The sequence below is a fragment of the Notothenia rossii genome (assembly GCF_949606895.1).
Source record: "Notothenia rossii genome assembly, chromosome: 5".
Taxonomy (NCBI): domain Eukaryota; kingdom Metazoa; phylum Chordata; class Actinopteri; order Perciformes; family Nototheniidae; genus Notothenia; species Notothenia rossii.
In genome coordinates, this window is record NC_136903.1 from 25,760,287 (window position 1) to 25,772,609 (window position 12,323).

Here is a 12,323-nt window from a genome sequence, read left to right on the forward strand (position 1 = left end):
CCTGCCTTGAAACCAGGCTGGTGCAGATCCAGAAGGTTGTTCTGATGGAGATAACAGGAGAGTTTTTTAAAGACAGCGCGTTCAAGTGTTTTAGACAGGAACGGGAGGAGAGAGACAGGCCTGTAGTTTATAACATCAGATGGGTTGAGAGTGGGTTTCTTTAGGAGAGGGTTTACTCTTGCCTCCTTGAGACTGTTTGGAAAGTGACCAGAAGTTAGAGAAGTGTTGATGAAATGGGTGAGAAACGGTAGAATATCAGGAGCGATAGTTTGAAGGAGGTTTGAAGGGATATGAGATTTAAAATCACAATTTCAGTCAGATCAACTACAGAGCATTTATACAGAGTACACACACTGAAACAGAGAAGTCTAAAAACAGAATGTTATTCACACAATTCTAGAAGTCACCAGTTGTTATTCTGTCAAAATCGAGTTGCACATCTTGATCCACATACAGTAGTTAATAGTAAAACGTATAAAAGTAAAATAGTAGACAATACATTTTCTCCAGAGGCATTATTAGTTTATATTGAAATAAGTAAAGTTGTTGAAAGTTAATAATGTATTTTGTTCTGTAGGCAAAGTTTCTTGTTTAGAAAGAAAATCGATTAATATTGTAAATCAATTTTGATGTGACAAAAACTGGAATTACATTTGCTAGCCTATTTAGCCATTTATGTAGTGTTGGAAATGTGTAATTTAACTATTTTAACACTCGTTTTTTATGTAATTGACCAGAAACAAACTAAACAAGTCAAAGCTCAAGTTTCCCACATACCTGGAACTGGTTCTTCTACAAAGATATATCTTGCAATGCTCTTAAAAAGTCACACTGTGACATTTACATGATAAAAGACTGCATACACAACTTTGAATGTATTAAAGGAATATAGCATGACACTGCCATTTATTGATGCAGAGACCATCTTTCCTTTATTACCCGTAGCTGTGCTTTGATTGATCATAAACCTCCATAACAGCGGAGGTGTTTGTAACCTGGAGCTGTTTTACACTAAGTCTCCCTTTACATCTGTTCCTCACCTCAGGCCTGGACTCACGGCTTCAATTTCATCCACGGTTATTAAGGAAAATATGCTAAGGTTCACATAGTGGTTTAGCATCTTGGTACAGTAGTGGGGCTAAGCTAAGTCAACAGGGTATTAATTCCTCTTTAAACCTGGCCCTTACCAAGGGGTCCACCTTCGGTTCACGGCCTTGTCAGGCTCCAACAACTCCAACTCCAGCCGCACCCGTAATAAGACGCGAAACCTTCCGCGAGGAACATTTCCATCTTAAGGAAACAGATCCATCAAGGTTGGTTAGTCTGAACAAATGGGTCTGAGAGATGGCCAGAGAGCGGTGGTGTGTTGCGCTCATATCTTGTGTTTCAGCGTATTATTTCAGGAGCAGACCAGGCTGTCCCTCTCTTAGGGCCAAAGGCAACACTGGCAGACTGTGTATCCCTCTGAGCCTATGTGGGGATCCCTCAGTGTTTTAACAGCGCTGCCGTTCTCTCTCCTGCCCTGCCAGGTCAGTTTTTGTTGGAAGAGTCTCGGCTCCTGGAAGCGGCGGAGATGGCAGAGAAAGCCGCGCGCCTGGACAGCGGGGAGTTTGATGTGGTCTTCAGTGCGGCCCATATGCTCAGGTGAGTGTTTGATGGGAATTACTTTCTGTTAGGATCCTGCACAGACACAGAGACACAGTATGTATATAATTCAAGGAAGAGATGGGTGGGCCTTGGTTTTCCACGGCTGAGTAGAAAGGAGGCTGTGTACTGTATGAGAGAGGGAGGTCTACTGTCTGCACGGTTTATCCAGGGCTTACACTACTCCACAGCCAGTGTGATTTACTTGGCTGTACTTTGTAATCCTCTTTTCTTGCTGCACTGCCAGCCTGAGAGCTGCTGGTTTGCCTTTGCGTGCTGTACAGCTATGGGTCTTCATATGCTCTCTCTATAACCCTCTCTCTCTCTCTCTCTGCCTGTCCTGGCTCCTACTTGAAAGTCTGTTTCCGAATTAGTGCAAGGTTCAGATGATGAGCTTGAGCGCTAAATCTTTAGCAGCCCACAAGCTGTTGTGTTTCTGAACTCAAGCCATGATTGGAAATGTGTAAATACTGTCATGTGCCAGCTTACAGTATGCTGCCCCACTGACTGAATAAACCTACCAAAGTTTAGAGATTCCCTTTTTAAAACACATCAAGAGCAGTTCTTTTAACTTTCGTTCTTGCCGAGAGTTAGGGGAAGAAACTAGATACCATTCTCATGAAGCCAAAGCCAGGGGCCGGTTAGATTAAACCGCATTTCTACTGCATGGTACGGCTCAGCTCTACTTCACTCAAATCTTTTGGTTTTTCATTAGAAACAGTTGTGGCTATACCTGGTGCTTTTTGTGGTACTTCCTGTTCCAAGCGAGCTAAATCAACACTAGAAGGTAGAATCAAAACACTGCAGAGCACTGATTGGTCAGAGAGACTTGTCAATATTGCAACATGGGACGTTTCTCTGTTTCGTAGAGGATGAGAGGACATTGTACCAAAAGGCAGTCAAATTGATTACACATAGAAAATTAAAAAGGGGCTGTATTATGATTTGTGGGGTTTCCCTTTCCTGTAATGTGTTATACAGGTTTTTGGGAAGAAATTACAAGCAACCAAGTCAGAAAAACTGCTTTCGTTAGCCTTTTATTGGCTCTGTAATTCCAAGTCAGTTAAATCCAGAGTTTCTGACTGCAGCAATGTTGCCCCATGCTCTAAGATGTCTAACTGTTCATGAAAGACCCTTCATTCATGTCCTGAGTCACCAAAGTTTGGAACTGCATTACTCTATAGCAGAACGTTGCTCCATAGCTCTATGTAAGACTTTCGTAGGACCTATGTAAGACCCAGCTGCTTTATTGCTCTTCACCACACCAGTCCCATCACGCAAGATCTTCACCACCAGCAGCTTTCAGCATTGAGAGTCTCTTCCAGGGTCTGGACCCCTGGCAGCTAAAAAGAGCTTCAAGCTGTGCTCCGCTGAACTGTTCTCCGCCTGCTTGGCATGGGGTCCCACTTCTCCACAGCTCATGTTCTTTATGTGTTTGTCTTGGACGCTAACGTGGAAAGGCCCTCGGTTGGTGAGGATACAAGTGAATCTACACGGGGGAAAGGAAGAGATTAAAAGGAGGGCCAGACACTCAGACAGGCAAATGTCTTTTATTGCCCCCATGGGCCCTTGTTTTTTTTGTCAGTTTTGTTTCCCAACTAATAATTATCTTCTGCCTTCTTTGAAAAATGTGCCTCTTGACAAAAAATCTAATTCAAAGCCAAAACATTACATTGAAACATTATGCAGTAAAGATGTTAATTCTGCATATTCACAGAGAGCGAGGGGAAAATGAATCCCTTAAGGAAACACTCATAGTTCACCTCACAGATTAATATTCAAACCATGTGTCTTATACAATAACATAATACTTTGTGTATTACTAACATGTCATGATGTTAGGTATGCCAATTTGTGCATAGTTGGCTGTTCTTATTCCAAAATCAAATAAATTGGTTTAAATTGTTAACCTATAATGGTAATAGGAGGGGTTTATTGGTAGCAGGTTACATTAGATTTACTGCACATACAGTACAACCCTTAGGGAAGATTTCTGTGTTTAGTGTAGCATGCTTATCCAGAAATGAATGTACTTCTGTGCTGGAGACAGATGGGACGGCTGTGGTTTCTGGCTGTTGCTGAAAACGCAATTTGTTCATTCAGTCATTAGTATCCAACAATGTCACGCTTATGAGCAATACTGTCAGTGCTTTGATTTGTCCCTGTCTGGGGTTTATGAACCATCCAGACAACAAGATGTCAGGGTAAAAAGATCAGCGGTTGAGTTGCTGATTTGAAAAATGCTGGAGATTTTTTTCCTGGGGGATTTGTTTTTTTCATTCCTACTCCATTTTCCCATCATTTTCTTTATTCTTGTGCTCTTGGAGCCTTACACTGACTGTTCTTCGGGTTTCAAATGAAGCAGTGGTTTACATACTTGGCCTCCTTTGTCTTCTGCCCTCACAGAACCCGCAGTCAGACAGCAGTATGAGGTCGCGCTGCCTCTTCTGTGGCAGCTCTCCAGTTCTCCTCTGATGATGTTTACAAATGTGATAATTATATTATATTATTAGATTTTTGCTTTTTTTTCTACTCTGAAGATTATGCTTTCTAAATATTATGCTGGCAAGCATACAGTTGTGGTTGGATGTGGAGCCACCATTTATAATTTTAGTACAAATTCAGAAACTCAAGTCTGTGTCTGGGTCGCCTTTGGAATGTAAAATGTTTTTCTTGGAATAGATCAGGAAGAATTCAGTTGTACTTATGCAATTAAACAGCAGTGGCATTTTCTTATTGTTTTTCTGAAGTATGCAACATGATTCCATATAGGATAAGTCCTTAAGGATCTAAATTACACAAAATAAATTGTGTTTTAGTCATGACAGCATGACATAATAGTAATATATGCACATTCACATCTTCCCTTATTTGAGATTAATGTATTTGTATGCATGGTCCTTGTTGAAATAAATACATAATACTCGGACCATGGCAGTGTTCGTTGGTCCACCACTTAGGTCACAGACTGAAATATCGAAACAACTATCAGATAAATAACTGCTGAATCCTATTGGCTTTGGTGAGCTCCTGATTTAGGTCCCACATTGATGTTATGTGGTTTTGAGTGAACTGTTTCAACAAAAAAAAACTTAAATCAGCCTCAACTGAGCTTTTTATTTAGCGCTAAGTAGCTAGGCTTAGCATGCAACACACTGCCTATAGATGGCAAATCTGGTAAATAGTATACCTGCTAAAAAAACAGCATGTTAGCATTTCCTTTTGAGCATGTTAGCATGTTGTTGTACCTGATGTTGTTCCAGAAAACTTGGAGGTCTAAGTTTTTCCCATTTGAAATGTCTAACTTTAAACCTCCAAGCTTTTCAACTGCAAGACGCAAAATGACCATGTCAAACTGATGTTTATTGGCAACTGTACACACAATCAAACTTTTTGGGACTTTGAAATAACATTTTCCCCAATACATTTTGTGCAGAGAAGATAACTTTCACATAGTGTTTACTTTAATCAGCTACGTACAATTGACGACATCTTTTGACATATTTCAACTATACACATGTAGAACGTGTATTACTGTATGGTCGTATTTAAAAAGATTAAATACAAAATTAAATACAGGCAAATATACTTTATGTTGCCTTTTAAGTTAATGGTTTGATGTCTTCCTCTGTTGTGTGACTTCAGATGTTGGATATGTCCACGTTCAGAGTTGTCTGGAACGAATCATTAGTCATACAGAGCTGTTCATGGCTTTAGACTTCAGGTTTTGTTTTTTTCCTCACTTACCAATAACTTTGATTTCTTGGGTAAGGATAAATGCCCATTACTGGTTTAGCAATTAGTTTTAAATGTCTGTTTCTAGGGTCACCCTTGACTCCTGGTTGACTGAAAATATATGTTTGAAATAAGACCCCAAAAAATTGTTTCCAGGCTACATTCAAGCTATAAAAACCTAACCATGCTGGATGTAACTGAAAAAGAGTAATCGCCTCCTCATTGATCAGTGAAGAATAACAAAAGGTAAAATAAGTAGAAGTAAACGTTAATTCACAAAAGTAGGTTTCTTTTGAACCAAACATAAATACTATATGTTTAGTTAGGCCACCAGTCTTTTAATCCTAAAGAAAAAAACGGCCTTTTATCTGGAGCCATATGGATGATGATCCCTTAATAGACCGCGACAGCCTAAATGAAACTGCGTTTCCAACAGCCTGGCTTCCTTTGATCATTACGACTTAAGGGGCTCCACAGCCAGCCGCTGTTGACTCTGTCCTTGACTTTGTCAGAGTTAAATAGTTTGCAATTGTTACCATCAGTGAGAAGCATGCAGATGTACTGTAGACCATAAAGGTGATGTCTGAGATAACAAAGTATTAAACACAGGAAAAGCCTTGTTTTGACAGAGGAGCTACAGGTTTTTGTATACCAGTAGGCCGAGCAGGGGATTATGAAGGAAGATAAAAAGCATAATATAGGACATCCTGTCTTGACTGCAGGTTTTATGTCCTTGTGAACGATATATTTCTGGTTGCAGGGACTCATGCCGATAAGCCATCTGTCTATAATACCTTTTTGTCGCAGTGTGGCATATGCAGCACATTTTGGTGCATCTGCTCTATCTACTCTGTTGTCCTAGTTGTTATTGTAATTTGATTAAATGACTTTGTGTTTGCACACTGTTTGCCTTCCTTTAGAGTCACAGCATCCATCCAGCAAGTCAAATCTCAAACCAGCCTTGGTTTGTTGATGAGTTTTCTTCAAGTACCCATTAAGCCAAATGTCCTGACCTCAAGTTCCAATTAAATCAGAAAGTGCTGGCTGTGCACTCTTCAGCACAGATGTTATCAAGTGAAAGATGCTATCGTTCGAGAAACCTATAGTCGATTGGATCGGCTTTTCCAATTCCTCACGCTCTTCCCTCCTGTTATTTTCTCAGTGACCCATGAGTGCCAGTAAACATGCCGGGGTTCAAGGCCTCATCCGAAGCCAGGAGCAATAAAGATGAGTAATGACCGCCTCTCTCTGTTTTCCCTTCGCAGACAAGCCAGCCTAAACGAGGCAGCCGAGAAGTATTACGGACAAGCAGCGAGCCTGAGACCCAACGTGAGTACAACCACAACTAGCTAATCATCCCCTGATTGACAGTGTGCAATCACAGTCTGGGTGGCTTTCCAATATCATGACTGCCCGGTCTGCCTTGTCACAACGGTCTTCATTGTCAGTGGGTCCCAGAAAAATGAGGGCTAGGTTTTCACTAAGTTCAGAGGTTTGTTTGTATAGCATCCATCACTGGCTTCAAAGGACAGGACAGGGTAAGTAGATTGAAAAGAATAATGATAACAACACTCTGTCAGGGGACTCTGACATCTTGAAAATGAATGGGGTTCAGTCTTTGAGAGCTTTGGCAGGAGGGGTAGAGTTGTTTAAGTGAGAGCCACGTAGGGAGAAAAATATGTTTTCCATGTGGTCACCCTGTTTGTTCCTGCGTCTTGATTAGAAGGAATCATTTCAGGATTAATTATCAAAATATATCTGGACACTGTTATACAGACAATACGGTTTGGTTCTGCTAGCACACAAGCTCCAGTATAATATATACAAACACTGACTAACAAAAACGTGTGTATAACAAAAGGATCAAATGTGGGATTTACACAGAAACCATGAAACTGAGCTGTGTGTTTTCAGTTCCAATGTGGAGTTCAACTTTTTTCAATTTTTAAAATCGAATTAAGCCCAGATGTAGGGAGCATATTGTTTTTCTATTGCTATAGTTCATATCATACATAAATAATGCAAGACATCCATAGAGATACGGAAGTTGTTCCTGAAATTCTCCTTTAAAAGTTACATGTACTCCTCATAATGTAATATGAACACTTCTCATTATTATTTTCTGTTTATAAATAAAGGTTTTGAGATCTTAAATGATGTGGGTGTTCTTCCAACAACTTAAGATATAGTCTTGTTTTCTTATGCTTTTGTCATCCATTCATTTTCCATTCCCCTCTTTTCTGTAAGGGTCGTAGCAGTCAATGGGCGAGAAGCAGCGTAAACTTAGGTCACCAATCTTGGCTTACACTATTGCTGGACACACAGACAGTGGGCGTTATTGCGAGGAGTGCCCCTCCCCCTAATATACTTTTATAAAAATAAACTGAGGATCTTTGTGTTCCTTAAAGTTCTTTACAGAGCCAGATCCATGTCATCGTACAAACACGCATTCAATGTCCACATCCAAATACAGAGGCCCTTTTTTTCACCCCTACTTGGTCCCTCTTGCTTGGATGCCGTTTGCCATTCGTATTGTTTACAGCTGAGGCGCAATTATAATTTAGCATCTTCATCCATCTTTCTTACCATTATCCTTTGTTCTTTCCGATGCGACTTGACTCAAGCCATGTACCCTGTCCATCTTCATTTGTCGTGTCATGCTTTACTGCGGCTTTAGTGTTCACTCTCCAAAGGCACTGGTGTTTTATATTAAGCACATATGTTTGCTCTCTCATAGTAAGAGAGGACAATTCCCTCCATTGAAAGGGTTTAGTCCCTTAGCCCTACAATTCCTTCTATCTAGACGAGCTAAATCCCAGAGGAAGTCTGCTTTTCTTTGTCGTTCTCTGCACCCTATGACACCCGCCCTTCTCCCATTCTTTTTGGATATTCTTAACCTACATGCCAATCTAAAGTCATTATGGTCAGGTCATTCCACAACCTTTTTACTCTCCCAGCCTTTAAAGCATATGTTGCTTTACGGTCTAGGCTAATATGCTCCACATCTGGCCAGGCCTCTGCTGCTTCATGCCAGTTTTAGGAAGGGTACTCAGGCAGAGAGGTTGCAGAGCAGCAGGAAATGAGGAAAAAATGAAAGCTTTAGACAAGGGAACATTTTGCAGAGTGCTGCAAGTGTGGCAAGGGTGAGGAAGAATGCAAGAGGAGGGTTATAAATCAAAAAAGTCTTGGATATATAAGAAATAGGGGAGAAAGGTGGGAGCCTCTAGGGAGAGTGGAAGTTGGAAACTTAACTCGGGAATTGATAAGTCCTGCATGGGCCGAGAAGAAAATATATTTTGAGCTTCACTAAGGGGAAAAGCAGTAGATTTTCTACAAAGGATTGTGGTAACACATACCTACCAACATCTCATCAATATGAAACCTACTATATTCTGGAATCTGGACAGACTCTTTAGGCAAAAATAAATTTAAAAAAAAAGGAAAATGTGTGCTCCCCATGGTCCTTTCCATTAAAATTAAAAATGTCAATTATTTGTATTATGTGAAAACCCTTTTACTATGTTGTTGTCACCTAAAATACATAATAGTAAAAGCTTGAATCGTCATTGCGATTTCCCCCCCATGGCAAGCAAGATATTAGTTGACCTATAGCATACTTTCATTAACATTTATTCTGAGTCATATTGCCTTGTGAACTGACATCTTAGGAAGTGACTGAGGCCAAGGGCGTGGTTTCCACGGAGCCATGTTCCCCTGAATTCAAATGGATTTATAAACTAAAAAAAACCTCAACTTTGTTCTCTTACTGTACAACCGCCAAATCCAGATAGGGAAAAACTGAATTTAAAAATGTCAACTTAGAGGCACTTGATTGCGCTCACAGCATGGAAGCTTACAAGCAGTAGCGAGTGGTTTTCAGACTTCCTTTGCCCTGGATTTGGCATCTCAGGCAAATTGCAAGCTGTCCTACCTTCCTGGTTAATGCTTGGGCCAAGTGCAGCCTGTGTAAATTAGTGCAGACATTTGTCAGCCTGGAAATATTCCCACAACTAATTCTACATTGTGGGTAAAAACAAATGTGCTTTATAAATATTTATACTAAAAAGACTTCAAAATGAAAGATAATGCAGTAAAAGACAGAGCTCCTTAAAATATATAAATCAGTTATTGAGTTCCAAGGTACGGTAGTTTACATTTTCGATTTTCTGTCCAACATTTTTTAAATAATGTAATAGTATATCAATATATGAATATTTACACAAAATAAATCAAAACAAATATAGGCTGGGGAATGCGTTGTAATATTAAGATTATTTTTTATCTTAATGTATTATGATCAACAATAAATTAATCATAATGTCCAACGACTTCTGAACCCAAACCTGCGCCCTTGATTGAGGTTTTGGAATAATTGCAATTCACTCGATCCTCACCAACACCACAAAATGGCCTTAACACCAATTTGCACATATACACCTACTTTTCACCTAGATGTTGTGGGTACAGTCTCTGTGTGTGGCCCCTTCACTGTCACTTCCAACCATGTCCATATGTATAAACAGTTATATACGTTGGCTAGCTCTATTCTGTGTGGTTAAAATCCCCTAAATTGCAAATTGATCCCCCTGCTTTATTTTGTGGTTTGACCTTCAAGCGGTGGGTCAAACAGAAGGTAATTTACTGCGCAAACAGCCTCAGAATTACCCCGACCATTAAAGTCAAGAGCTCTGGCTGCTCCTCTGGACATTAATTGTTGCACAGAGAGAAACTGGTGTTTTGCTATAGGGATTAATGTAATTACACAATATAAAGCGAGTGTAGGGAATGGGTATCTGCTAACTTTAATGGTGCATATTTGCAGTTAGTAAGCAGCCGTAGAAGTGTTGGTCATGCCTTTACTTTGGCCAAGGCATGTGAAGCATGTTTTATATGTGTAGTGGGGAAAAGTGGCTCCTCTCTAAGGAGAAACAGAATTATTACAGAGTCTCTTTGATTTATTCGCCAGTGTAATTCTCCCTATGAGAAAAGTTATGCTATTGGACATATTGTTCCCATTGAAATTCTCATGCATGGAGTATCACTCATCCAAGCTTGACACTGGAAAAACACAGCGATGTTTTGAGAGTTTTGTGAGACAAGAGTTGAGTGGAGGGCAGTTCACACAACCTACAGTGTGGACAGGGAAAGATAAATGGCCATAAACTCTCCGACTGTGTTTGGTTACCTATCTGAAAGGAATTCTCAATACATGGATAACTTAACCATTGATATGCAGAGTCTAAACTTGAACTCACCATGATATACGTACTCTTAGGATTCTAAAATGTGTTTACCTTCAAATGACCAAACGTGGTTGTTTGTCGTGAGGATTGCATTTCCTTGTTTTTGCAAAAAAACATGATTTGAATTGTTCAGATATGTTAGTAGTTTATTCATCATATATTGATTTGTAAAGAAAAATACATGACTAGTAGTCTCTGAATATGTATTTATCAGTCAAGCAGTTGCATTTTTAACTTTTTTCAAAAATACCTCAGCAATTATTGGAGTGATTGCCACGATATTCTTTTCAAATATTCATAGTCCTCAGAGGATACATCCTACCAACTTTGGTGATCTCCTTACTTTTTCGATGTGCCAATACAAGGTTTACACTTTCCTGTTTTAGTTAAATGTCTTGATGGCAATAGAATGCCATGAAATGAAGCTTTGTAGTAACCATTAACTTTCTGTAGTGCTAGTGCCCCTAAGGCTAAAAATGTCCTGCTCCTCTTTGAAATGTTGCAACTTGTAATGTATGGAGGATAGGCACAACATTTGGTAAGATGTTTCCTTATGTCTACTGATCCCTTGACTTGTTATCTAGCTCCAGACGTTGAATGTCTTGACAACTATCAAATGGATTGCCATCACATCTGGTACACTAATACAAGCTCCAATCATTTTGTTAGTCTTTTCACTTTTCTGCCTGTTGCCTCAGCAAATGAAATGGTTTAATTTGGCCTTTTTATAAAAGGCCTACCCAACCAACAACAATCATGTCAGATTACCATTACTCTCTCAGCACAGTACAGCTATATAGTCTTATCAGGAAGTCATAACGGTTTTACTGCAGCACTGCTGTTGTTGTGAATGGTTCACATTTCTCAGAACATACCACAGATTTCTCAGAACATTTATAGAAAAGCACTATTCTCTCATTCAAGAGCATTTCTCTTGGAATTACTCTTGATAAGTTAAAGGCCAAGAGAATAAATTAAGGTTTAGGCTTGTGGTATAGTAAATGTCAAGATGCCATAATCATGTGCCATTCCATGTGACAGAGACGTATGAGGTGATAATTGTATGAGAAAAAGTCACAAACAAGGCAATAAAAGCACATGATTGGTCATTTAAACTAAGCCTGTTTTATTTGAACATTCCTTGTTTCCTAGGAAAGCAATCACCAAAATCACAATAGTCTCGAGCAGTAAAACAGTAGCTTTGCGACGGAATTTGACATCTTTTCCACACTTCTAACTAAAATGGAGATCAAATGTGGCCTCTCCCTTGGCTTGGATCCTTCACAGTCTTACCGTGATTGCACCCTGGATACTCTTCCTGTACTTATGTCCTCATTATGTCCGCCCGTCGCACTGCCCCTTGGCACCACTGGTTATTTACAGTATATTCATCTATGCCCACTTCAAAGCACTTGTTGGTCCTGGTGACATATGTGGCCACAGACAAGACACAGTGACACGCAAGTTATGGTTACCAAACTCCAAACACTGCACCACATTCTGTGCGATCAGACAAACGGGAACAAATGACGTGCTAGGGTCTGCTCTATAGTGTCACAGGATGACCAATCATTCTTTTAGGGTGATTTAAAAGGAAAACGATAACTGTTTATTCTATAACTTGATGGAGTCATCCACTGTGTCATCTTCCTTGTTTTCATTTAATAAGATTTATATTTTAAACTGTTTAAAGAAGTAACA

At 39.7% G+C, this 12,323-nt stretch overlaps 2 protein-coding genes across 2 annotated transcripts in view; one reads left to right on the forward strand and one right to left on the reverse strand.

Moving 5' to 3' along the window:
- tmtc2b (transmembrane O-mannosyltransferase targeting cadherins 2b) overlaps positions 1–12,323 on the forward strand; it is a 108,815-nt gene that overhangs the window by 93,800 nt on the left and 2,692 nt on the right. The window contains exons 10-11 of the mRNA XM_079681032.1: positions 1,530–1,644; positions 6,645–6,708. Of these exons, the coding sequence (XP_079537158.1) occupies positions 1,530–1,644; positions 6,645–6,708 (179 nt within the window). The remainder of the gene's footprint in view (positions 1–1,529; positions 1,645–6,644; positions 6,709–12,323) is intronic.
- The window catches only part of LOC307039189 (uncharacterized protein), a 69,707-nt gene that overhangs the window by 28,213 nt on the left and 29,171 nt on the right, over positions 1–12,323 (reverse strand). The gene's annotated exons all lie outside the window — the stretch shown is intronic.